Consider the following 24,198-nt stretch of genomic DNA (forward strand, 5'->3'; position numbering starts at 1 on the left):
ATTAATAAAAAGGCAAAGGTAAAATGTTTCTTGAAGGAAAAGTTAGCATTATTATGTGGAAATTCTGATTGACTCAGAAAAGTCTCATCTTAGAAACTCACTGCAGTCTAGGAATGATATAAGATGTTTGACAACGTGAATTTTATGGAGGTTTAAAATATAATTCAGAAAGGAAAAAAAGAGGTTTGCCTCATATCACTGTCATTTCTGGATATATTCCCACTCCTCAGACTGGTTGCTTTTCATTGGGCCAGAACCAATCCACAGTAAATAGGTTACTCTGAAAACAAAGGAATGGAAAGCTATCTGGACAGAAAACCATGGGCTCAATCAAGAAGCTATGTTATGGCTATCTCCAAATGTCTCTTTCTCTGTGTCAAGATGAAAAAGACAGTACTAAATAATTTGATGAAAAATTCTTGAGGACTGGCAGAACTCTTGGTTACAGCCAATCCATTTTAAAAAGAAAAGCACCATGACCAGATCTGATTTAAAAAAAAAAATCTGTTATCTAAAAGCTTCCATGTTCCCCTTTGCTCAATCCCTTGAACAATAAACCTGGATGACACAGAGAGCCAGTTTGCATGATATGTCCTTTTACTGAGAGCATTGCATGTGACAGAGACTGCACGTTTCTGGGTGAATCCCTGAGGATTCACCTAGCACAATAACCCAAACTATGAGGTTGGCTGTGCATGTGAATGGCATTTAGTTTGATGTGAATGAAGTTTTAAATGTTTGCTGAACTTAATCTACTTCCATAGATTTACACTAACCCTACGCTAAGTAAAGATCTGTCTTGAATATGAAGTGCTTTCTTCTTCTCTCTCTTTAGGTCAATCCTACTCATCCTGGGAATCAAGAACTAATAACTTTCCACGGTACTCACTTTTTTATCCATTTTATATTTATCATGTATGTGTTGACCTTCAATAGCTAAGAGAAAAAGCATTTCTGTTTGTTCAATGCACCTAAGAGGAATTCAGTGAATGACTATGTATTTCAAAGGTCTCCTTAGGGGGAAACCACATAACATTTCCAAGCAATTATAACACATTCCTCTCCTTTCAAAACACAGCTCAAACTCTACCTTCTACAGGAAACCTTTCCTGATTGTCCCCAACTACAAGTGGTCTTGTTCCCAAATTACTTTGTATTGAACTATCTTGCATATATTTGTATAGAATCTCTATACATTTATTCTACATATACTTTGTATATACTTGTCATCTTTCCTGTCAGAACCTAAATTCCTTGAGAGGAAACATTGCCTCATTCTTTGTATTTCTATCCCCAAGGTTCAGCATAATGCTAGCTAGACCACAGCAGGTACTTAATAAGTGCTGATTGATTGAATGATAAATATATGTTGATAGTGGGGCCATTGAGGAAATTGCTAAGTGGGAGGCAATATAACACAAGGAAAAAAGGCACATAATGACTAGGACAAAGGAAAAAAAACAGATTATATTTATGGTCATATTCAGTTTTGTGATGCAGTGGGCTGAATTGCTCATATCAATTGTTTGTTCCATACTAGGTCTGATTATCCGAGTTCATTTCTTCATCTTGGTTTACCAGTAGGTACCTTCATTATCAGGATGAATCTTCAAAACTTTCCCCAGTGGATTCCTGTCCACACTGTTTTTTTATTCTTCATAACTGCAATGAATCAATCAATTAATAAGCATTCTTGAACTAGGTGCCACACACTTAGAATACAAAGACAAAGATGAGATACCCCTTTCCTAAAAGAGCTTACATTCTCGGAGAGAAGACAACACATATACATATAAGTTTATACATATATCTATACACACACACACACTGTGTGTGTGTGTGTGTGTGTGTGTGTGTGTGTGTATCTGGGCAGCTATGTGACACAGTGGATAGAGTGTTGGGCCTGGAATTCAAATGAGTTGGAGAAGGAAATGGTCAACTACCACAGCATATTTGTCAAGAATACTCCAAATGGGGTCATGAAGAGTTGGACATAATTGAAAACAACTGAACAGCGACATGTATATATGTATGTGTGTGTGTGTATACACGTGTGTGTGTGTGTATGTGTGTGTGTGTGTGTATATCATGGGAGAAGTTGGAACTAGCAGCTGTTGAGATCAGGAAAAGCCACACATAGGAAGTGGTTGTAGAGCTGAGTTTTGAAGGAAGCTAAGGATTCTAAGAGGCAGAGGTGAGGAAGGAAAGATAACATTCGAGACATGAAGGACAATCTTTGCAAAGGCACAGAGATAATGACAGGATGGGGTACTGAATATGGTAGATAATGAGAACTGAAAATATGCCAGCAACAAATATTACGGAAGATAAACTAACTCCTGTCGAGGAACCTATGTTAAAAGTCTCCAAGGGACCAATTCTATTTTTTTCCATTGGATAAAGAGACATAATAGGCAATGCCCATTTGCTCAATGGGTGACAACACCTATGGATGCAGAGCAGAATGAACTCATTTAAATTTATCTAGATGTACGTGCACTTAACCAACCCATCAACATTTTTAAATGGCTCAACATTTTCAAAAGCACTATTCTTTATCTCAAAACTAAAGCATAAATATTTCCTCCAAAAGAATTCCATTGCAAGTCAACTCACACTAGTGTTCAACCAAATGAAATATTGAAATTACACTGTTCAATGCAAATTGTAATATTTTCCCCATTTGTGCTCTGTATATGGATAAACACTTAAATGGATCCATGACCTAAAATAAATCATTCTCTGAGCAACTTAAAATGTTCATGAAAATGGATACTATGACTGAGAATTCCATTTAGAGGAATACAGGAGCTGGAGACACAGGACCTGGATTCATAAACCAGCTCTGTGACAGATCATTTTCTATGACCTTGGGCAAGTCACTTCATCTCTTCCAGCCTCAGTTTCCTTCTCTGCAAAGTCAGGAGATTTGAGTGGATGACATCTAAGCAGTCCTTCCTATGACCTGTCCCTATAGTGCTCTTGAAAAATTTTATGTAGACTAAACTTTTGTAAATCATCATAGTGTGCATTATGGAAGCTGACTATAGAAAAGGATCCCATAGAGAATTATTCTGTAAAGAGAAGAATTACTCAGTAACAACATCAACATAACAATAATCATAGCATTTTGCATGCATTCATTATTTCATGAACTGCATTTGGGTGAAGAAATGGAAACTTTAAGTGGTATTATGACAGGGATAAGCTCACATAATAAATGATAGAAGAATTCTGAATCTTTCTAGTGCTTTTTTCCACTAAACCACACTCAATTTTTTTGGTTTTTATTTTTGTAAATCTAGACTTTCATATACAAAGAAAGCTTTGTTTTATACACGTAGATGCCATTTTTTTTGTTTTCTTTCTTATTGGTATCTTTTGTTTTCATATCTAAATTTCTAAATATATCCTCTCCTCCTCTCCCCTACTTTTTCCCAACCTACCTTATCTCTTATAACAAAAATTAAAAAAAATTTTAATAGAGAAGAAAAAAAGGTACCTCAACAAAACTTATCAACATTATCAACCAAATCAGAAAATACATATATGCAATATTTTACCCATATAACTTCTCTCCCTTTCCACCCTCCCCTCATTGTGAAGAAGGGAGGACAATGAATTTTCTAATAGGGGGGAGGTGGAAGAGGGAGAAGGATAAGCTTGATAATTGTATTATTGTTGTTATTGTTATTGTTCAATCTATTTTCTTTGTTCTTTCCATTTATATTGTTATAGACATTGTTTATATTGATTTCTTGACTTAGCCTCTGAACTCTTCATATTTGTTATTTCTAATGTCAGAGTAATAATCCGTGACATTCATGCAATGAAATTTTTTAGCCAGATCTCAATCAATGGGCACCTGCTTATGATGCCCTTTTTGAAAACTCCACCATATTCTGTGACTATTTCACAGAGAATTAAAGTTATTTTCTGTATGTTTTTAAATGTCAGGTGTTAAAGGAGAAAAAGGCTCTTGGGGCCTACCTGGGAAACCAGGCCCAAAGGGTGAAAAAGGAGATGAAGGCGAACCAGGACCACCAGGTATTTTAAGTGTTATCCTAGACTATGTTATTTTATTCTCATTTTTTTTAGAAATGCAACTGAGCTAGGGCTGAGATTGCAACCACTATTAACCCTTAATGTTGAGGCTGATACTACATTCTAGTGGTACACAAACTAAAAAAAATTAAAATGTTACCTACTACAAGATTTTTTTTAGTATTTCTAAAATAGAAATTGTCATTTTTTGATGTTTTTCTTTTCAGGTCCCCCAATTCCTGTTACATACTTGAAACACTTTATGGATAGAATGAAGGTACTTATTTCTTCACTTAATATTTGCTCTCTGCCTAACCACCATTACTTAAGGGTCACTGGGCTTATGAGATATGGCTCATTTTGTTCTTTATCCTTAAATTTCTCAATGGTGTTTTCTTTGAGGGTGAGTCTGGAAACAAAGGGATCAAAGGTGAAAAAGGAGACTCCAATGGTGGATTTTTTATGCCCGGGCCCCCCGGACTGCCAGGAAGTCCTGGACAAATGGTAAGTAATATACCTTGAAGATCATATTCCCGTGATGAAGTCAATTTTCTCATTGGAAATGACATATTATATTAGTAATAATTAGAAATTAAGCAAATACCTCAATAGATTCATGATCTCTTTAGTGTGAAATATTTTCTCCATCTAAGCAGATAACAGTCCACGCTTTTTTACTCTGTGTCCTTGTCTATCTGTAAATCTTTCATAGAGGATTTACCTAATGCCCTAGAAACTTCACTACAGTTCTCTTAATATCATAGAATTATAGGATAATAAATTTAGAACTAGAAGGGATCTTAGAGATTGTCCCCTCATTTTATAGATGGTTACATGACTTAAACTCTTCTTGAGTTCAAATCCAGCTCTCAGGTACTTTATTAGCTGTGTGACCCTGAGCAAGTCACTTAACCCTTTTTGCCTCAGTTTCCTCATCTGTAAAATGAGCTGGAAAAAGAAAAGGCAAACCACTCTAGTATCTTTGCCAAGAAAACCCCAAATGCAGTTACAAAGATTCAGACATGACTGTAAAACAACTGAACAGCACAAAACAGCCTATATGACTTGTCCAAAATCATACGGATAACAACTTGCAGAGTCAGCTTTTGAACCTAGATCTTCTAACTCTAAATCCAATGCTCTTTTCACTATTTTGTGGACCTAGTGCAGTGTTTTCTATCCATCAGTTTCATCACATAACCAGTTTACCTCCTCTTCTGGTCACACATGTCTTCAATAATATGTTTTAGCTCACTTCCAGCATACAAGCCACCTCCTGGTAATGTGCTGTGGGTCATTTATACCCACTATGCATTTCTCCATTCCCTTTTGTGTCCTCTGAAATTTTTCTTCTTCTGAAATTGTGGTGTCTCATGATTCCCAACATTACAGCCATGACCCTGAGAATAATGGTGGTTTGAAAAAAAGAGCTAGTGGTTTAGGATTGTTGGTTTTGGGGAAAATCAATGAGCCCCCAAATCAGAATTCTATATAATAAAAAAAGCAAAACACTTTAACTGAAAGGAAGTAAGTTAGGATGAAAAAAATTCAAATATAATGTCAGACTAGTTGCAGAAAAAGTGGGGGTGGAGGGCTCAATACCACGTAAGTAGTTATTCCATAATGATAGAATTTCTAGTTAAATAGAACTTCTAGATACAAAACAAGAATCATTTTTCCAAAAGGAACTAGACTAAATAACTGTGTCAAACAGAAACTAGACAGCAGAGTCTAGACCAAAACTCATAGGCTTCCTCTTTTTTATTACTTACTATGAGATTTATTAGGCCTCACCATTCTCTCTAACCTTATCCCACCCTTTAGTCACCTAGGCTTGCTAGGTAGTTTCAACACTATCTTATTGCTATTTTCTGGGCCATCAGAAAGCCTCCTTCAGATTCATAGAGTGTAAAGCAAAATTCTGACTGTGGGAAACCTATAAAAGATTAACCGTCACGTAATGCTTTTAAAATGTCATTCACTTGCTCTAGAAGGGAACGGTGGCAATATCTGTAGATACAGGCAAAATACACAAATTTACTGTTACTAACAGCATTAATCCACATTCAAAAGTAGGTAACAAATGCTTATTGCCCAGATAATGAGATGCAACTGAACAGATAGATATCCCAATGGGTGAATCTATCATTCCCCATTATGAATTAGACAAACATTGCAAAAAGAGAATAAAACGGGTCCAGAATTGAATAGGAAAAGAGGGGGCTGGATCACATCAAGAAAGTTGCACAGACTTTCAGTATTTCAAGGTGCTCTCTAACAAAAAGTCTATATTTTGAATATCAGGATTATCCTTAATGATGCCACATAGCCATAAATCACGTAATACATTGGTTTCAGAAGAACCCTAACTAAAGATGACACAAAGAACAATGAAAAGATGCATGGTGAATATAAGAAGATTGACTGTAGCATATTGCCAGTAATGACTTATTTCACAAGAAGCAGACTAAAAAATACATTCCACAATATGTCTTAACAGGAAGTGGGCCAATTATGTAGCAAAAACAAGAGATGACCTAACACAGTGCTGAGCATAATTAGAATTCAACAAATACAGGTTGATTTGTGGATGGCAATGGAACAGGATCCAAACTGTTGAAAATGTTGCTAGCCCTTCCCATTTTAAAAGGAACAACAAATAAATATCATAATATATGCTAACATTTAAAAAGTTGTTGAATCCTTTCCTCCTACTCTCCTTAAAATGGCGGTTTACCTTGTCTGTGTGTCCCCCAGCATGGTCCCACAAGTTGGTCACCAAATAGAGAATGGATGATATCTTGTTAAGTATTATATATAGGAGATACTTGCTTGCGTACAGGTTGGAACTAGATGGTCTCTAAGGTCCCTTTAAGAGCTGAAATTCTATGATTTATTTTAATAGAGGAGTTGAGTGGTGCCTAGACAATTAGGGAAATTAAAAAGGAGCAATCACTTTCCAAATACTGGGTCCACGCTGCCAAATCCAGCAAAAAATATGTTTGGGAAGACATAATACAATCAAGTTAGTGGTTTGCCTTTTTAGTTTCAAAATGTCAACATTATCATTGTAAAAGTATTCACAAAATTCATACATATAATTTAAAATGATTCACATAGCTTAGGGACTTCTGCAGTTACTTACAATTCAAGATGTAATAATGGTCATCAAACATTCATTTGAACATCTGCAACATACAAGATACGACTGCTACTTTCTGGAAAAGATACATAAGATGGGTCTCTGTCCACAATGAGTTTACATTCCAACTGGAGACACAGGACTCGTAGATAAAGGAAATAACAATACTAGGTAGTATATGCTAAGTCCCAAATCAGTGCCATGCCCAATTACTGCTACAGCAGCTGCCAGGAGTGAGTGAATGAGTGAATGAAACTCATTTAATAAGTGCTTACTATATGCCAGACACTGGATTAAATGTAGGGGTGCGAACAGAAAAGCAAAGTAGTTCCTACCCTCAAGGAATTTATACTCTAAAAGAGGGAGAAAACATATATAAGGAGTAACGGCCAAAGAAAGGTGCTTTGGTCTGGAAAGTCACAAGAATAGTAAGTGGAGACATAGGGTAGTTGATCGACATGCTCTTTCCTTATGCAATGTTATTACTGATTTTCTTACTGTCCTCAGAGTGGGAGATTGATCATAAAATCCTACAGCTAGAGTTGGAAAGGACCTCCAAGGCCATATAGTCCTTATTTTACAGATGAGGAAATTATACCTTAAGGAGGTTAACTTGCCCAGGATCACAAGGGCAATAAGTGTCAGAGGCACGATTAATAGGGAAACTCAGCTACTCTGACTTCAAAGCCAGGGCTCTTTCCACGATACCAAAAGGGTAGAGAGTAGATAGCAGGAAAATGGCTGGAATGGATTGGGATGTGAAACATGGTCTGTTCTGGGGCTGGCTAGGTAGAGTGAGCTATACTTACTCACTAATCAGATCAGCTCAGCCCTAGGGCAGAGTCTTCAAAATCCAGCCAGGTACTAAGGCTCATGTCCCTTTAAACACCAAGCAGACAGGATCCAAGAGCTGCCTAGGGTTGTTAAGAGGCAGCTGAACCTGCCAAGGAATATCCATCTCCATCTGTCTCTCTGATTTCTTTGCACTACATGAACAAAAAAAAAAAATGAGCTAACACATGTAAAGTGATTTACAAACTTTAAAGCACTATATACATATTAGCTATAATTATTATTATTATTATTGTTCCCTTCAAGGCAACTCCCTCTCTGCTAGACCCTAACTGGCTTTTTGGTTTCCCCCTCTTGGATCTTTTCCACAGTTTAGTTGTCTTCCTATCACTTCTCACTTCACTTACCTTGCTATTGAGAAATAACTCGGCTCATTGACAACCCTCTGTGATCTCTATCTACATTGTAGAGGATTTCTAGTAGTCAACTTCCCTTCCTCCTGAGACTCTGCCTGGATAAATGGCCTGTTGCTTCCATCTCTACTGCTTCTAAGTGGGCCTCAGTTGTGGGACTGTTTCTCAAAACCCCAATTAAATGCTAGCATCTCAAGTGATTTCAATATGCTACAATTTGGACTAAAAGAACAGTCCTTGCACACTTAGAGAACATTATGGCCTCTTAACATGCCTTTCAGGCAGAAAACCTTATGAGAAAATTTCCATCTTGCCAGTATGACCTGCCAACAATTAAATGTAATTAATAGCAACTAACTGCCAGCAATTAACTGAGAAAAATGGCACCCTGTAGGTCCAGGCTGAATTCTTCAGTAGAAAACTCAACTCTTAAATAAGATTTCAGGCTAGCAATAGCCCATGCCTTCTTTACTTCACCTGGGCCTAGCCATTTGACCCATCAGTCTTCTGCACAAATTCAAAGGCGAGATGGAGGTGATGCCCAGTTTCCTGGTCTAACTACAATTACGTGGACCTCCAGCCAGAAGTATTTCTTGACAATTGCCTTAAAATGGGTTCTTTATTAAACCTGTCACTGAACATGCTGCCAGACAAGCAATATCAGATATCAATGAGAATAGCCCTTTACTAGGGAGATGCACAGAGTTTGTTCAGGGCCTAGGAGTTCTATGGAGTAATCAAGATCTCTACTGAGAGCTGATGGAATTTTAGAGCCGAAAATTATTTCAGAAGTCATCTAATCCAACCCAAATCTGAAACGTGAAATTATTCCACATTTCCAGCTAGTTGAGAGATGGGTTTATGAGGACCAAACATTTAGTATAGATGTGTGAAATGAATTTAACATTATCCAACTGTGCCTTTCCTTTTGTGTTGCCATACTGATTCCTGGCAGCAAAAAAATCACTTGCTTGTTGAACTTCCCTAGCTGGCCAATTAAATATACTACCTCCTTTTAGCCATCTTAAGATAGCTCATGTATGGTTAACATAATGAAAACATGTAACTTCTGAGGTTAACAATCCCCTTGTTGGAGTTGCATCTCATAGAATTCATTGATAGTTGGTTGCCCCATATAAAACTGCAATTTCTTGTAAATTATATAATATGGATTTTGGTGATTCTCATGTAATATCTTAAGAAATCATAGGCAGTATAGGGGATAGAGACTTGACTTGTGATTTTATTGGTCTAACAAACTCCTAGGTGAGGAAGCTCCTGTCAGTACAGGTCAGTGCCTTTTCTGAAGCTTGTAGCCTTGGACTATTGCTTAGAGCTCTGAGATGTCCGATGACTTGCCAAGGGTTACTTAGCCAATGTGGGGCCGGAGTAGGTCTTGAACTCAAGACTTCGTGACTGTGCTCCTCTAATAGGTGATATAAGCATCTTCACTCTTCAAGTCTTTTCAGGCCTTGGTATCTGGAGAACTGACCAGCATAACTAGTCTTTTAAAATTGTATAAAATAATTTTACATAATTATCCATCATCTATTGAGGTAATGTGGCACAATGGATAGAGTTTTGGGCTTGGAGTCAGAAAGACCTGGGTTCAAATCATGCCTCAGACATTTACTGGATACAAGACCCTAGGCAAGTTATTTAACCTCGATGTGCCTCTGGCAACTTCCTAGGATTTATCTATGAAGTCAAAGATGGATTAGAATCTGTATCTACCTGGAATTTTCAACCCCAAGAGGTCCTTACAGTGATAGAAGCAAAGATCTTTCCACAATTTCATTGTATTTGTATGCATTATCTAATTAGAGATTGAAGAGGATGTACTTATTTCCAGTAGTCTTCAAAATTCTGTCCCTGTTCCTTTTTGAATTTAGTAAAGATTGAAGAATATATCATTAAATAGATGCATTGCTACACATTCTCATTTTGTGTCATTATTTTTGACACCTAATATAGCTGATAAGTAAATAAAATGTTCATAGGAGACTGCAACTCATGTAATTTGACAGATAAATTATTACCTCTTTTATAAATAGGCAAACAGGCTTGTAACTGGGATGGTTTCTCACAATAGCTGCTTTTGATTCCACTGAGAGTGAAAAGAAGTTGGGGGGGGGAGTGGCAAGCTGACTCATTCCTCTCTTCACTGTCAGGTTAAGTATCCATAATTGTTTACTGTTGTGGGTGCTTCAGGTTCCTAACTGGTCCATTAATTACCTAGAGAAAGTTTTCCCCAAACTTCATTTTTGAACAGTTTCATAAGAGAAATGCTTCTTCCTGGGTGAGAATCAAAAGCTAAAGAACACAAATATTTCTTCTTTTGTTTAGCCCTACAGTGAGATATGATTCTCTCTTCTTAAGCCAATTGTTTTTAAAGAGACTCTTAAATCAAGAGCTTCTATTGCACAGCAGAGAACTTTAAAGTTTAAAAAAAAATTATCCATCATTCTCTGATGGGGTTAAGAAAGTGCTATAGTTTCTTTTTTTTTAATTAATTAATTGTTTTAACTTCCAGTGACAAGTGACAAGCACTCATAGATATGAACAAGAACAAAAGAAAACATACACAAAAAAATTAAAACAATTCAGGGAAATAATATGCAAAAGTGATTGCAATTGTATATAAAACCAAATACTTCCATTATTTCCCCATTGTTAAATGAAACAAAAGCTATGAATGTTCATTTAATAATGCAGAAACAGTGGAGCAAAATAATGTGGCCTACTGGATTGAAAGCTGACCTCCAAATCAGAAGGCTTGGGAAAAGTCCTACCTCTGACTTGTCCTACCTGGGAGACCTTGGCAATATCACTTAACCTTCCAATGATTCAAGCAAACTTCCAAAGCTCTAAATCACAAACCAGTGGCTTTGGTAGAGAAAATTTCTTTGTCTGGCATTGCTTATACTAACAAAATCACAAGGGTAGACAAAAAAAACCTAGCTATTGAACATGAGTCTCAGTTCTTGTCAAGTGTTCTTGCTTTCACTTACCAAGTTAGAGTCAGTGTGTATGTATTGCTTTCGGTTCCTATTTTTTTTATTCTACCATGTCTTCTGCAACATGTAACACTGACCGCTCTGGCCCCCACTGCCCTGAAGCCAAGTGTGTTACATTTCACCCCTCCTCCTGGTTCTCTGGTACCCTTTAGGGGGACTGAGAGTGTTGAGGCTCTCTGCAAATCACTTCAGCCCCTACCAGTGGACATTTCCCAAGGGCTGGGGTGTTCCCTTGTACCCTGGTTTCATTTAGCCACTAACTGTTAGATTAATTTTTACAAAGGAATATTTACTTCACAAGCCATAATAACAAATATACAAATAGCAAAGCTCAGTTCCTATAAATCATAGTCCCAGTTCCAAGTCCCAAAACCAACTTGGGCTCCAGTCCCAGGCACCCTGACTTCTAGGGGCTTCTCTGCTGGCCCATCTGTCTGTGGCAAGGTGGTACCTTGCCTGCAATTCTGGCTTCAGGGTCATCAGAGCTTGAACTCCTCAGTCTGGTGGGGTTTATCTCCAGCATCTAAAACTGAGAAGGACAAACCAAAAAAAACAAAGACCCAGCCCATTTCTCAGAACCAGGGTAAAAGTGAGGAAAGGGCAATCCTTTATACATACATATCCCTCTTTTTGTTTTGTTTTGTTTGGTTTTGTTTTTGGAGGCAATTGGGATTAAGTGACTCCTAGTTCAGTTCACAGTGACATCCGAGAGTAAACTGGGATCTTCACTCCCTGGATGTAACAGAAAGGAGTGCCCAAGAAAGAGAGGAACCGTTTCAATCTGGCCTGTTTCCCTCTCCCATGTCTTAGGGGGAACACCAGGAAGTAGGGAGCCTCCATATTAGGGGATCTGAGCATGTGCATTGCACAAGACAAGCTCTCTTGCAAACATAACAATTTAATTGGATTTCTTTGCTAACATGTGCTATACCTCCTGTTACCATCTCTTCAGACTCTCTGGACAGTCATATTAGCACTAAGTAATACAGGTGCCTGGGATGGTATTTGACCACTGTCATTGTGGAGGAAAAAAGAAATTCATGAAGTCATTAGTGAATGTTTGATTACCATGTTTCTTGTGGGAAATTTAAGTTTTCAAGTGAGAAATTCGAAACAGTTTCCTTAAAAGATGTGTTACTCAGAAATCAAAATATCAAGGTGATTAATTGTGTCCTTTCCTCCGTCACTGTGGGTTTGCTGTACTAGGGCCAGAAAGGTGATTCTGTCATTGGACCCAGAGGCCCCCCTGGGGCCCCAGGTTTGCCTGGGCCTCCTGGCTATGGAGCTCATGGACCCCCAGGACCTCCAGGACCTCCAGGGCCACCAGGACCTCCAGCAATATTGGGATCAGGTTAGTAAAAGTAATCACTTCATTTATGGTTCATTTGGTCTTTGTATCACCAATGACTGGCACATAATAGGTATTTAATAATTGCTTGTGGTATTTAATGGATGTTCTGCCTGTGTTATCTTTGTTAATGTCACCCTTATAGTCACAGGTGGATTAAATAGTCCATTCTATCACAAACAGTCATATTGTTATGAACAAAGGATTCATATACACAGAGCTTAGAATAATTTCATATTTTTATGCAGATATTGGCAATAAAAACTACATCTTCTCTGGCTATTTCAATTAATCTTCAACTTAGAGTTGGTTTAGAGTGAAAAACATCAGTGGAACATGGATCAATTGACAACACATAACCTTCTGCCTGATGATTTAAACACCATTTTTTCTCTCCAGACATTTGCGTATACACACAATACACATACATACATGCATATATACATACATACATATAAACATACATACATACATACACTCATCAGTAAATGTGGGTCACACTCTCAACTTCCTTTTTTTTTTTTTAGCAATTTATAGATGTCCTAGACTTCTATCTTTGAGTCTAAATACTCTTCTTTAAGGTATAGAAATAAAAATGAAAATGAAAATAATAAACAAAAGTAATATCAACCATTAAGCAAACCACAAGGATGACCCAGTTACTTCCTCTTTAACAAACTGTGGCTCAGAACTCAAAGCTCAAGTGCAGTTTGCACTAGGACTTTATAAACAGCATAACAATATACTACTCAGCTCACTTGTCTATTTTGAGAAAAGCCTTTTTTTGTAAAGTACTATGTAAAAATAATGTTTATTTATCTTCTTTTTTCAAATTCCTGTTGAATTTGTCTATTTCCACGTAATTTAATTTATTATACATTAACTTATTATCCAATTGTTTCAAGTACTTATGACTTTTTTCAACAAATCAGACAATTTTTTTGTGGGGGGAGGGAAACTGGACCTATGATTTCTTTGGTATCAATTATTCCCAGTAAGGAAGATTTCTACCGGTGAAGAAGGGCACCATCTCTGCTTTAGAGTGTTGCCTGGGGGGGGGGGGCACTGGAAGAACTTGCTTAGAGTCACACAGTATGTATCAGGAATGATTTGAATCTGTGTACTTTATGACTCCCAGGCCAGCTCTCTATTCACTACATTACTCAGGCTCTCCTATTAGTTTCTCACAAAGTACAGGTTGTTTGTTATATTTCCTTGTGTATCCCCACAGCACAGAGTAGGTACTCAATGAAGACTTCCACAACTTCATAGGCTAAAGGAATCTTAGAGTTAGAAGTGACTTTAAAGAACAGATTGCTTTTACAATTTCTAATGTCAATCAGCCAATCATTTATTAAGAGTCTATTATGGGCAGGTAGATGGCGCAGTGGATAGAGTGCCAGGCCGGGAGTCAGAAGGACCCAAGTTCAAATCTGACCTCAGACACTTACTAGCTGTGTGACCCTGGATAAGTCACTTAACCCCAATTGCTTCCAAAACCAAATCAAAACAATAAGAGCCTACTATATGTCATGCACTGTGCTAGGTGCTGGGGATAAAAGACAAAAATTAAACAGTCCCTGCCCTCAAGGAGCTTATATCTATTGGGGGAGATAACATATACATATATTAAAATAATAATTATAACTAGCATTTACATAGCATGTTAATGTTTTCAAAGTGCTTTACATATGTTATCTCATTTGATCCTCACAAGTATCCTGTGAGACAGGTGCTCTTTTCTTTTTTTGCCAGTAGGAAAACTAAGGATGAGGGAGGCCTAGGTGACTTGTCCAGGATCACATAAATATATAAAATAAATTCAAAATGAGTTCGGAGAGAAGAGCACAAACAGCTGGGAGGGTCAGGAAAGGCTTGAGGTGAAGGATTCTAAGAGTCAGAGGTGAGGATGGGATGCACTCCAGCCATGGAGGAGGAAAGCTAGTGAGAAAGTATGGAAATCAGAGAGGGTATGTCACTTGTGAGGAAAAAGAAGTCTGGCTGGACTATAGAGTTTAAGAAGGGGAAAGATCTATATGACAAAGTTGGAAAAATAGGTTGAGGTCACATTGTGAAGGGCTTTAAAAGCCAAATGCATTAGAGAATATATGATCCTGGAGATACTCAAGCTCTTCTGGAGTTTATTGAACAGGGCAGTGACCTATATTTTAGGGAAATCACTTTAGCAATTGGGCGGAGATTGGAGCAAAGAAAGATTTGAAGTTTGAGAGGCCAATTAGAAGATTGCCATAATAGTCTAGGTGAGAACCTGAATTAATGTGGTGACTGAATGAGTGAAGAGAAAGCGCCAGATGCAAGGGATGTTGTGGAGATAGAAACAATATTTGGTAGCTGGTTGGATATGTGAGGTGAAGGGAGAGTGGCAAGTCCAATTCACATTGACATTGGGAATCTGGGGGCCTAGCAGGATGGTGGTGCCCTTGACAGAAACTATCCCAGCAGATTGCACCATAGCTCCTTGAGAAAAAGATGAGTTCATGTGATGGGCTTTGTTTATAGTACTATTTTTCCATGAACTCAAACACCAGGCAAAATACAGAGTGCCAGCAGGATATGTTTACAGTCTTCCCCTTCTCTTCCTCAACACCCAGTTCCCCTTTTCATATCCGTGAGAGTCTTCAGTATTAGGCCCAGGCAGTATTAGCCTAGGAAAATATGTACAAAAAAGTTCCTGCCAAGAGACCAGTGCTTGTTTATAAAAAAAATTTGCAAACAAACCACACCTTTTAAAAAATGGCATTTGCACTAAATGTGAGTTTTCCTTACCTGTGTTGCAACTACTGACATCCTGGTATGTCCTCTCAGTTGGAGGTTCTCTGTCTGTCTCCCTAACTAATCAAACTAGGAGCTTTTGATGTCCCAAACCCTATCTCACATTTTTTTCCACAAAGGAACAGAAGCCAGGAGCCAGAGAAGAAGGATAAAGGAAGCAATCTGACAGCCTTTCCATGATAGCCACACTTCTTCCTTTCAGCTGCCAGCTTTCCTTGCTCTGTAGATGCCTCATTAATAACAGAGAGGAGACTGCAGGCCTTTTCAATGTGTTTCTGGAAGAGAATGATAGATGAAAAGGAAAGAGAAGTAGTCATGGTATGGGCCATTCCAATAGGAGCTCAGAATCTCCTCTACATCATCCCTAGCCAGCCAGACTTCTGGCTGTTAATCACATGTGACATAGCCTCTCCTATCTCCATGCTTTCACACTATGTGTCCTGCATGCCTGGAGTGAATTCCATCTTCACCTCTGACTCTTAGAACCCTTTGCCTCCTTCAGAATTCAGTTTAAATGACACCTTATACATCAAGCCTTTCCTGATCCCCACAGCTGCTATTGACTCTCTCTCCTAACTCACTTTGTATTTATATTATATGGCTATGTGACATGTACATATCCCCAATAACTTGTCCTACAGCCTCTACTTGAAAACTACTAGTGACAGGGAACTCTTTGCCTCCCAAGGCAAACTGTTCTTCTTTTGTTTTTGTTTTTGTTTTTTGTTTTTACTAGCTCTAGCTGCAAGAATTTTTTTTCTTATGTTCTGTCTCTGCCCCTGAAGTTTCTATCTTCTGGTTCTTGTTCTGCCTTCTGGATGGATAGACAGATGGAGACAGAGAGGAATACAGAGAATAGACAGAGACAGAAATAGAGAGACAGAGAGAGAGACTGAGACAGAAAGAGAGCATTTATTAAGCACTTACTATGTTCCAGGCACTGTGCTAAGCACTAAGAATACAACACAAGCAAAAAAGATGGTCCCAGGGGCAGCTAGGTGGTGCAGTAGATAGAGCTTCAGCCTTGTAGTCAGGAGACCTGAGTTCAAATCTGGCCTTAGACACATGACACTTACTAGCTGTGTGACCCTGGGCAAGTCACTGAACCCCAACTGCTTCACCAAAAAAAAATAAATAAAAATAAAAAAGATGGTCCCTATTCTCCAGGGGCTTACATTCAAATAGAGAAACACAAGGAAAGGAAGTTTGTGAACAAGGTGGAGACGTATTCTGCAGAGTCAGGTTCTGAGCCAGGTTAGCAGTAAACACAGGGCAAGGCACTTACTCAAATGGAGGTTTTGAGGAACAACTCACCAATCAGAGGAGGAGGCAAACAGAATCACTTCCCCTTTGTATACCTTGTAGGTACATAGTTGTTCCCATGTGTTCCCTTCCATTAGAATGTGAGCTCCTTGAGGGCAGGAACTGTGTTTTTGCTTTTCTTTGTATCTTTGTGTCTCTGGTGTTTAGTCCCATGCCTGGCCCATAGTAAGCTCTTAATGAATGCTTGCTGACTTTAATCCTTCTTCCATGTAACAACCCTTTAGAAATTCAAAGACAGTAGTCACTCTCCTTGACGGTGTTCTTTTCTTCAGACTACACATTCCCAGTTCTTTCAGATGAAGGCCTCAAGTCATTTTTACCAGACCTATCAACATGTCATAGAAGAAAGTCTTAATAGTACTGACAAGTTGTTCTTCTCAAAGTCTTTTTTGACAATTGTCCAAATTGACAATTATCCAGAAAATAATCTTTCCTGAATGTTTGCAATTTAATTTGGGATGATCCATTAAGATATTTTTCTTTGTACTGTTCTTGTTTCCCTCCAAGGAGTTGATGGGGAAAGAACTGGCAGAATGTTGATGAGATATTTGTATCTTATGGAGCATGCTTAGTTAGAACATGTGACAAATTTCAATTCCATGAGACCCCTGACATTTAAAAAGAGAGAGAAAGAGAGAGAGAGAGAGAGAGAGAGAGAGAGAGAGAGAGAGAGAGAGAAATGTAATATAAACTTTCTGTTTTATTTCAGCTGTGGCACTTCCAGGCCCACCTGGCCCTCCAGGCCAGCCAGGACTTCCAGGATCCAGAAACCTGGTGAGTTAACATTTATGCACTCAAAGAGAAAAGCTGTATTTTCATTTGTTTTTTTTAATCAATGGGGTTACAATGAGAATGATTTCTATTGAAGAATGTCAAGAACATGAATCCACTTGATGATAAGATAACCAAAAGTTCCCAGAGTTCTAAAGTTATCTTCTTGTGACTGTGACTTATTTCCTGGCCATTTTGTTGATTTCTAGAGATAATGGACTTCTTTTTTTTTTAATGACTCACCATTTCCTTTATTTGTAGAAAATAGTGAATAATCATACCCTGACTGAGAAAAAAATTGTGGTTTAGGTTTAAACAAGTAGTTGTGTCCTGAAGCATCTATTTTAAAGACGTGGAACTGGTAGCTTTAGCCCCAGCATCTTTGGGTTTGGCACCTTTAGGGCTGATGGACTCGGCAGGCTTGGGGTCAGTAGGCTTAGCAGCCTTGGAATATCTGAGCTTCATGACCTTAGAATCAGACTTGGTGGCCTTAGGATCAGACTTGTGACCTTGGTTGTCAGACTTTGTGACCTTGGGGTCAGTGGGCTTGGCAGCCTTCAGTCAGTGGTTCTGTTGACCTTAGAACTGGGTTTCATGATTCTAGGGTCCGGACGTTTGGTACCAATCCTAGACACTTGGTAACATCTTGGGGCTGGTATGCCAGACATTGACCTCGGAGATCTTGGGCCTAAGGAATTTGACCTTGGAGGCCTTGGTGCTCAGGGACTTGATGGTCTCTACTTGGACCATGATGGCTTCAGTGTTGTTGACTTGCATCTTCTTCAGCCCCTTCTTATTGTATTTCTTGGCCATGTGCATGTATCTCAGAAACCTGAGGCCCTTTCAGAGACTCGCATCTCTGTGATATAGGTTTTATGCTGCCATTTCTGTGTCATTTTTGTGATTGGTTATGGATGGTGTGGTTTTAAAACTTATCCATCTTTACATAATGGACCAAAAGTGGCTAAGAGTGAGAGAGAAAGAAGAGAATGGACTTCTGAAAAAGAGAGATTCACAGAATCCTGGTAGCAAACAAGATCAATGATTTAGAGCTTGAAGGTGATCTGTCTAACCTAGGGGTAGGAAACCTGTGGCTTTGAGGCCACATGTGGCCCTCTAGGTCCTCAGGTGCAGCCCTTTGACTGAATCTAAACTTCACAGAACAAATCCTTTTATGGACCAACCCCCTCATTTTACAGATGAGAAAACCAAGGTCCAAGAAGGTCATAAGGTCATAAATTTAGAACTGAAATGGATGTTAGAAGCCATTGAGTCCTCTCCCCTCATCTTAAAGATAAGAAAAGTGGGATGAATTGATTTGCCCAGGGTAACACAGCTAGTGTGTGACAGAGACAGGATTTGAACTTGGGTCTTTTGACTTTAAGCCATTATTCTCTACACTGCACCATGTACCATGGTATCACTCTGTTACTATAAGCCCATGAAGCTTATAAATTGTTATGTTGTAGTAGAATATTATTTCAATTAATACATTGCTGGAATTTCCATTTAAGTACAGTATAAACAAAAAAAAAAAATAAAAACAGACCTACATTGAAATAGCCTGTGGGAAGAATTACATTAAACTTAATAACAGAAAGAAGGATTTGGTCTTGTATCCATAATGCATGATAATTTTAATAGATTTTTGCAATTACCACACAATTTTGTATACATTATTTCATTTGAGTCTGTGAAGAAGACAGGAAAAGTATTGCTATTTCCATTTGTCAGATTTTGAAAGTTAGAATTATTGCAGTTGAATGACCTGTCCAAAAGTACAAAGCTAGTAAATAAGGCCAGAAGGTGAATCTAGGTCTTCTGACTCCTAGTTTCTTGTTCTAACTGCTACACTGCTTCTCAAGGTTCTTCTGCCTTTATGACAGGCTCACAGGCTGAAGCAGCTTTCCCCAAGCAATCTTTTCTCTCTCTGCAGAAAAGCTTCTCCTCTGATGTTGTTATCAATGTCCTTCAGCTTAGTGGCAACATATAAGACATTATGATTTCTGCATCACCAACATTGTTGACCATAGGCCTCTTCTTATCAGTTTATGCCATCCTTATACCTCGTTTGTGTTGATTTTGCTGACAGATTCTGAAGGAATATGACTCACCATTTCAAGAATTTGTACTAAGACTCTTAAGGAGAATATAGTTCCAAACTTATATATTGTTTATTGTACTTCTCCGTGCATAACACCAGATCTCAATTTACACCAGCTTTCCTTAATGTTCTATTTTTAACATAACTCCAGGCATAAACATCAGAAATAATATCTTAAATGCTATAATGAGATTAAAATTTTTGAATAGTGTTTATGTAATAAATCAGTTTCCTAAAGAACTGATTTCTGTAAAGACATTTCATATAACACTCTGGGCCACAAGTAGAAACACTCAGTCAGTCAGTCAACAAGAATTTACTAAGGGCTTGCTAGGTGCCGGGGAGACAAAGAAAGCAAAAACAATCCCGGCTTTCAAGAAGCTCAGTAACACTGGGAGATGGGAAGATAGCAAAAATATAACCATCATTTCAGAGCTGGAAGACACCTCAGAGGTCATTGATGAGAATCCCTCATTGTTTATGTGAGGCAACTGAGACTTAGGGAGATTCAGGGACTTTCTAAAATCACACAAGTAGTAGCATCAGAAGCAGGATTTGAACCCAGTGACTCTGAGACTAGAGCCAATCTTTCTCTCTACCACACCACCTCCCGCAGTTAATTTGTTGTTGTTCAGTCATGTCTGACTCTCCATGACTCCATTTGGGGTTTTCTTGACAAAGATACCAGAGTGGTTTGCCATTTCCTTCTCCAGCTCATTTTACCGATGAGGAAAACTGAGGCAAACAGGGTTGAGTGATTTGCTCAGGATCACTCAGCTAGTAAGGTCTGAGGTCAGATTTGAACTCAGGAAAATGAGTCTTTCTGACTGCAGGCGGAGCAGTCTAGCTGCCTTGCTATTAATGACCAAGTCATTAATCCTGCCTTCAACAGACGAACTTAATAGAAAGTGGCGCGCCCTTGGGTCACATCTGCCTGAAATGATCATGAACTAGTCACTTCCAAAGATGAAAGAAAAAAAGAAAACTCTGAAGAAGGAGGAAGAGGAGAAGAAGAAAAGAAATCTTGGTTCATCTATGCATTGGCTTGCTCTATAAGAGCAAGAAGTAAACATGTGCAACTTTAAAAGCTTCTAGGACACTGAAACTTTCTAATCAATTTAGGAACATCTGTTGCATACAGAACAGCTGATTTGTTCGCACTTGATTTGTTAAACTCAGGAGGAGTACTTGTAATGGGAGAAACATTACCAGATGAGACCAGTTTCACCAGCATTATACAAGTGTTCAGAGATAAACTTTGTTTATAAATGAGTTCTTTTTAAAAGCCACAACATCCTGAAGTTTGGGGATTGGTTGATTGCTTTCCAGTGCCATCTCAATTTGAAGTGGCAAAACCAGCCTTCCAAAAATATACATGGCTCAGTCCTACATTTACTTATTGCTGTCTTTTACTTTCTCAGTTTGGATGGGGCTGTCCATAGAGTTACCCTCAGATCTTTTGCTAGAACAATGCAAATGAAATCTGGTCTAGGTACTCTAACTTAGGTTGCTTTCCTGCCCAGGAATTCTCAGCAGAACAAGTAATGAATTTGACCAAGAATTCTTGTAAGAGGCAGTCAGATGGTTTAATGGAACACTGGAGTGTTGGGCTTGCAGTCAGTAAGATCCAAATTCAAATCCTACCTTAGACACTCTGTGACCCTGGGCAAGTCACTTAAATGGTCTCAGCCTCCTCAGTTTCCTTATCCATAAAATGAGAAGGATTGGATCCAGTGTTCTCCAAGGTTCCATTTCAGTTCTAAATCTACTATTCTATGATGTCATAGTATAAATGAAGCAATATTGTACTGATTCATTAATTTTTTTTTAATACTTGCCCTTTTGAAGCCGCATATAGATCTCCATTTTCTCTTTTAAGTTTTAGAAAAACTTTCTTAACCTTCTACACTTTACCTTTCACTAGATTCGAGTTACATGGCTGCCAGTAATTAACACGAGTCAGATCTTCTGTTTGTAGATGCTTCAATGTCATATTTTGAATACATACATTTTTTACCAGCTACTGGAATATAATCTATTTTAGTCTAGTCTGTTTCTGCATTTCAGTGAATGCCCTTGAACCCTTGGAAATCATTGTACTAGACTGTTTGGCATGACTTCAGCGAGGTACCACCAGAATGGAATAATGTTCTCTGAAACTATTGAACAGAATAAGATTTGAGTGCCCTTCACTAAAAGCCTCCATCCCCAGATGCTGCAGAGTTGCCCTTTAGTGTGACACAGTGATATCCTTAGAGATTACTTAGGTGTATTCAGGTAGTCGCCCATACATATACTGCCAAGCTGTTTTAGCTTTAAAAAAAAAAATTATATCTCACAGCTTCTTCTCTCCTCTGCTGTCAGAGTGCCTGCTGCCTCAATCCCCATTTCTAATCTTTGCCCAGGCTTCTGCTGTGTAGGGCTTCTGGTATTTGGCTCACTCTTTCCTCTCTGATTTCCTATTTTTCTTCTTGCTTAAATTTTCTATCTCCTTTTTTTTATTTTTTGGTTCCTTCTCTATTTTTCTGGGGGGCATGAGGTTTCTGTTGTTGTTTTGGTTTGGTTTGGGGTTTTTTGGAGTCAGAGGCTTGACTTTCACAGCCATCACTACAGTGATGCATCCATCCTTGAGGTCAACAAACAAAATGTCAGATGGACTCATCAGGTCTTTGGCTCTTCTTGACTAGTTTCAAGTTGCCTTGCTGCTCAGGCATACTTTCTTTGCTGCCAAAGATGATGGCTTTTTTTTTCAAACTTTTGAATCACTGCTATTCTGTGAGCTTAAGTCTTGGGAGACAGAATGGAAAAAAAACTCTGCATTTGGAATCAGAGGCCTGGGATTTAAATGCCAGTTCTGCTAACTTGCTACCTGTGTTAACTGGAACATAATCATTTCTCCTTTATAGGTTTCATTTTCCTCATCAATAAGATGAGGCGATTGTATGAAATAAATTCTGAGCTCCCTTTCAGCTTCAAAATTATGATTCTATGATCAGAAACCTGATCTCTAAGTTAAATACACCTGTGCTATACTCTCTGTATAAATTAGGGGTAAATAAACTTTTTTCGTTGAAGAATCATTGTCCTACAGTAAAAAAATTTAATAAGGACCATGCAATTTAATTTCCTTATGGCTATTTTGGAGGGAGCAGCAAACACATTTGGAGAAAAATTTTTAAACGTGTCAATGTAATGATTTTTCTAAATTTAGAACAGGAAACATAAAACTTCATCCAATACGTAAAATAATATGAGAAAGTATACTTGAATTCTATTGAAACGTCACAGAAATAGAGGAAGAAAAAGAGCTTGGTAACCAAGTCAACCAAGAGACAGGGAAGGAAAAATATTGAATGGAAAAAGAGGCAAATCACAAATTTTATGATTTTAGAATCATAAAATGGCAAAGTTGGAAATGTCCTTATCCATGTAGTCTAACCTTCCACCAGATGCACAATCCTCTTGATAACATCCTTCTGCTTAAACTCTTCCAATAATAGGTTTGTCACTAATTTGGAAAGGCGGACAATGCTATTGTTGGACAGTTTTTACTGTTGGAAAATTTTTCCTTATATTGAACTGAAATTTGCTTCAATTTAACTTATATTTGTTGGTCCTAATTCTGTGCTCTGTAGCAAACAAAAAAAAAAAAAGGATAAAGCTCCTTCCTATAAAGACAGCAGCCATATCTCCCCCCTATATCTTTTCTTCTCCAGGCCCAATGTCGCTACTTTCTTTAGTTATTTCTTACATAGCATGAGTTACCATACTAATCCTCCTTCTCTGAATTCAATCCAGTGTGTTGAAGTCCTGCTTATAATTTAGTATCTTAAACTGGAAACAGTAACCCAGAAGTGGTATCTACCCAATACAAGGCCCAATGTGATGAAGACATTGTATTTCTATTAATTTAGTCTAAGATAGCATTCTTTTTCTTTTGTTTTCAGAAAGACAGAAAGAGTAAGGGAGAGTTTTGGGCCAGTATCTTCTAACTATCCACAATACTCTTTATGGACCAGCCCCACCTTTCTAGTGTTTGCTTTGTTTTCATCTCCCACTCAATAACCTGCCAAAATTGCTTACTCCCCAACCCAAACCTGTTTCTATGAAACATCCTTCTCATCATTATCATCATCATACCCTGTATTTTAATAGTGCTATAATATCTCCTTTGATCTATATAATAAATAGTCTTATGAAGTAGGGAAAGAAGGCAATTCTGACACCATTTTATGTAAGAGTAAATAGAAGGGGAGGTTAAATGACGCACTTATCTAGTTATTGGCAGAGCTGAATTTAAAACCTTCTAATTAAGTGTTCTTTCCCAACATTCAATTCAGTTCAGCATTTACTAATCACCTACCATGCACAAAATAATCTTTTGCTGCTAAGGACGTGAAGCCCCCCCCTTCTACCCTCCCCCCCCAAAAAAAAACCCAGTCCCATCTCTC

At 38.1% G+C, this 24,198-nt stretch overlaps 2 protein-coding genes across 2 annotated transcripts; one reads left to right on the forward strand and one right to left on the reverse strand.

Annotated features, from left to right (window-relative positions):
• Positions 1-841: 841 nt before the first annotated feature.
• Positions 842-17,655, forward strand: LOC114033048 (collagen alpha-1(XV) chain-like). The gene is made up of 6 exons (XM_027848505.1): positions 842-881; positions 3,958-4,047; positions 4,272-4,321; positions 4,447-4,548; positions 12,615-12,759; positions 17,582-17,655. Exons 3-6 carry the CDS (start codon positions 4,307-4,309, stop codon positions 17,653-17,655), a joined length of 336 nt encoding a protein of 111 aa, XP_027704306.1. The 5' UTR covers positions 842-881; positions 3,958-4,047; positions 4,272-4,306.
• A 327-nt stretch (positions 17,656-17,982) lies between these two features.
• LOC114033049 (60S ribosomal protein L29-like) lies at positions 17,983-18,462 on the reverse strand. The gene is made up of 2 exons (XM_027848506.1): positions 18,316-18,462; positions 17,983-18,198 (listed from the first exon to the last, which is right to left on the reverse strand). The coding sequence occupies exons 1-2, from the start codon at positions 18,460-18,462 to the stop codon at positions 17,983-17,985; spliced, it is 363 nt and encodes a 120-aa protein (XP_027704307.1).
• Between the last annotated feature and the right edge of the window lie 5,736 nt (positions 18,463-24,198).

This window comes from Vombatus ursinus, unplaced genomic scaffold (genome assembly GCF_900497805.2).
Source record: "Vombatus ursinus unplaced genomic scaffold, bare-nosed wombat genome assembly UNPS02006739.1, whole genome shotgun sequence".
Lineage (NCBI taxonomy): Eukaryota > Metazoa > Chordata > Mammalia > Diprotodontia > Vombatidae > Vombatus > Vombatus ursinus.

Bases quoted from the DNA above. Each gene is read 5' to 3' on its own strand.
- LOC114033048 (XM_027848505.1), top strand. The intron at 4,549-12,614 runs GTAAGTAATATA...TTGCTGTACTAG, and splicing joins CAGGAAGTCCTGGACAAATG to GGCCAGAAAGGTGATTCTGT. The intron at 12,760-17,581 runs GTTAGTAAAAGT...GTTTTATTTCAG, and splicing joins TCCAGCAATATTGGGATCAG to CTGTGGCACTTCCAGGCCCA.
- LOC114033049 (XM_027848506.1), bottom strand. From the start codon at position 18,462: ATGCACATGGCCAAGAAATACAATAAGAAGGGGCTGAAGAAGATGCAA. The intron at 18,199-18,315 runs GTCAATGTCTGG...CACTGACTGAAG, and splicing joins TTAGGCCCAAGATCTCCGAG to GCTGCCAAGCCCACTGACCC.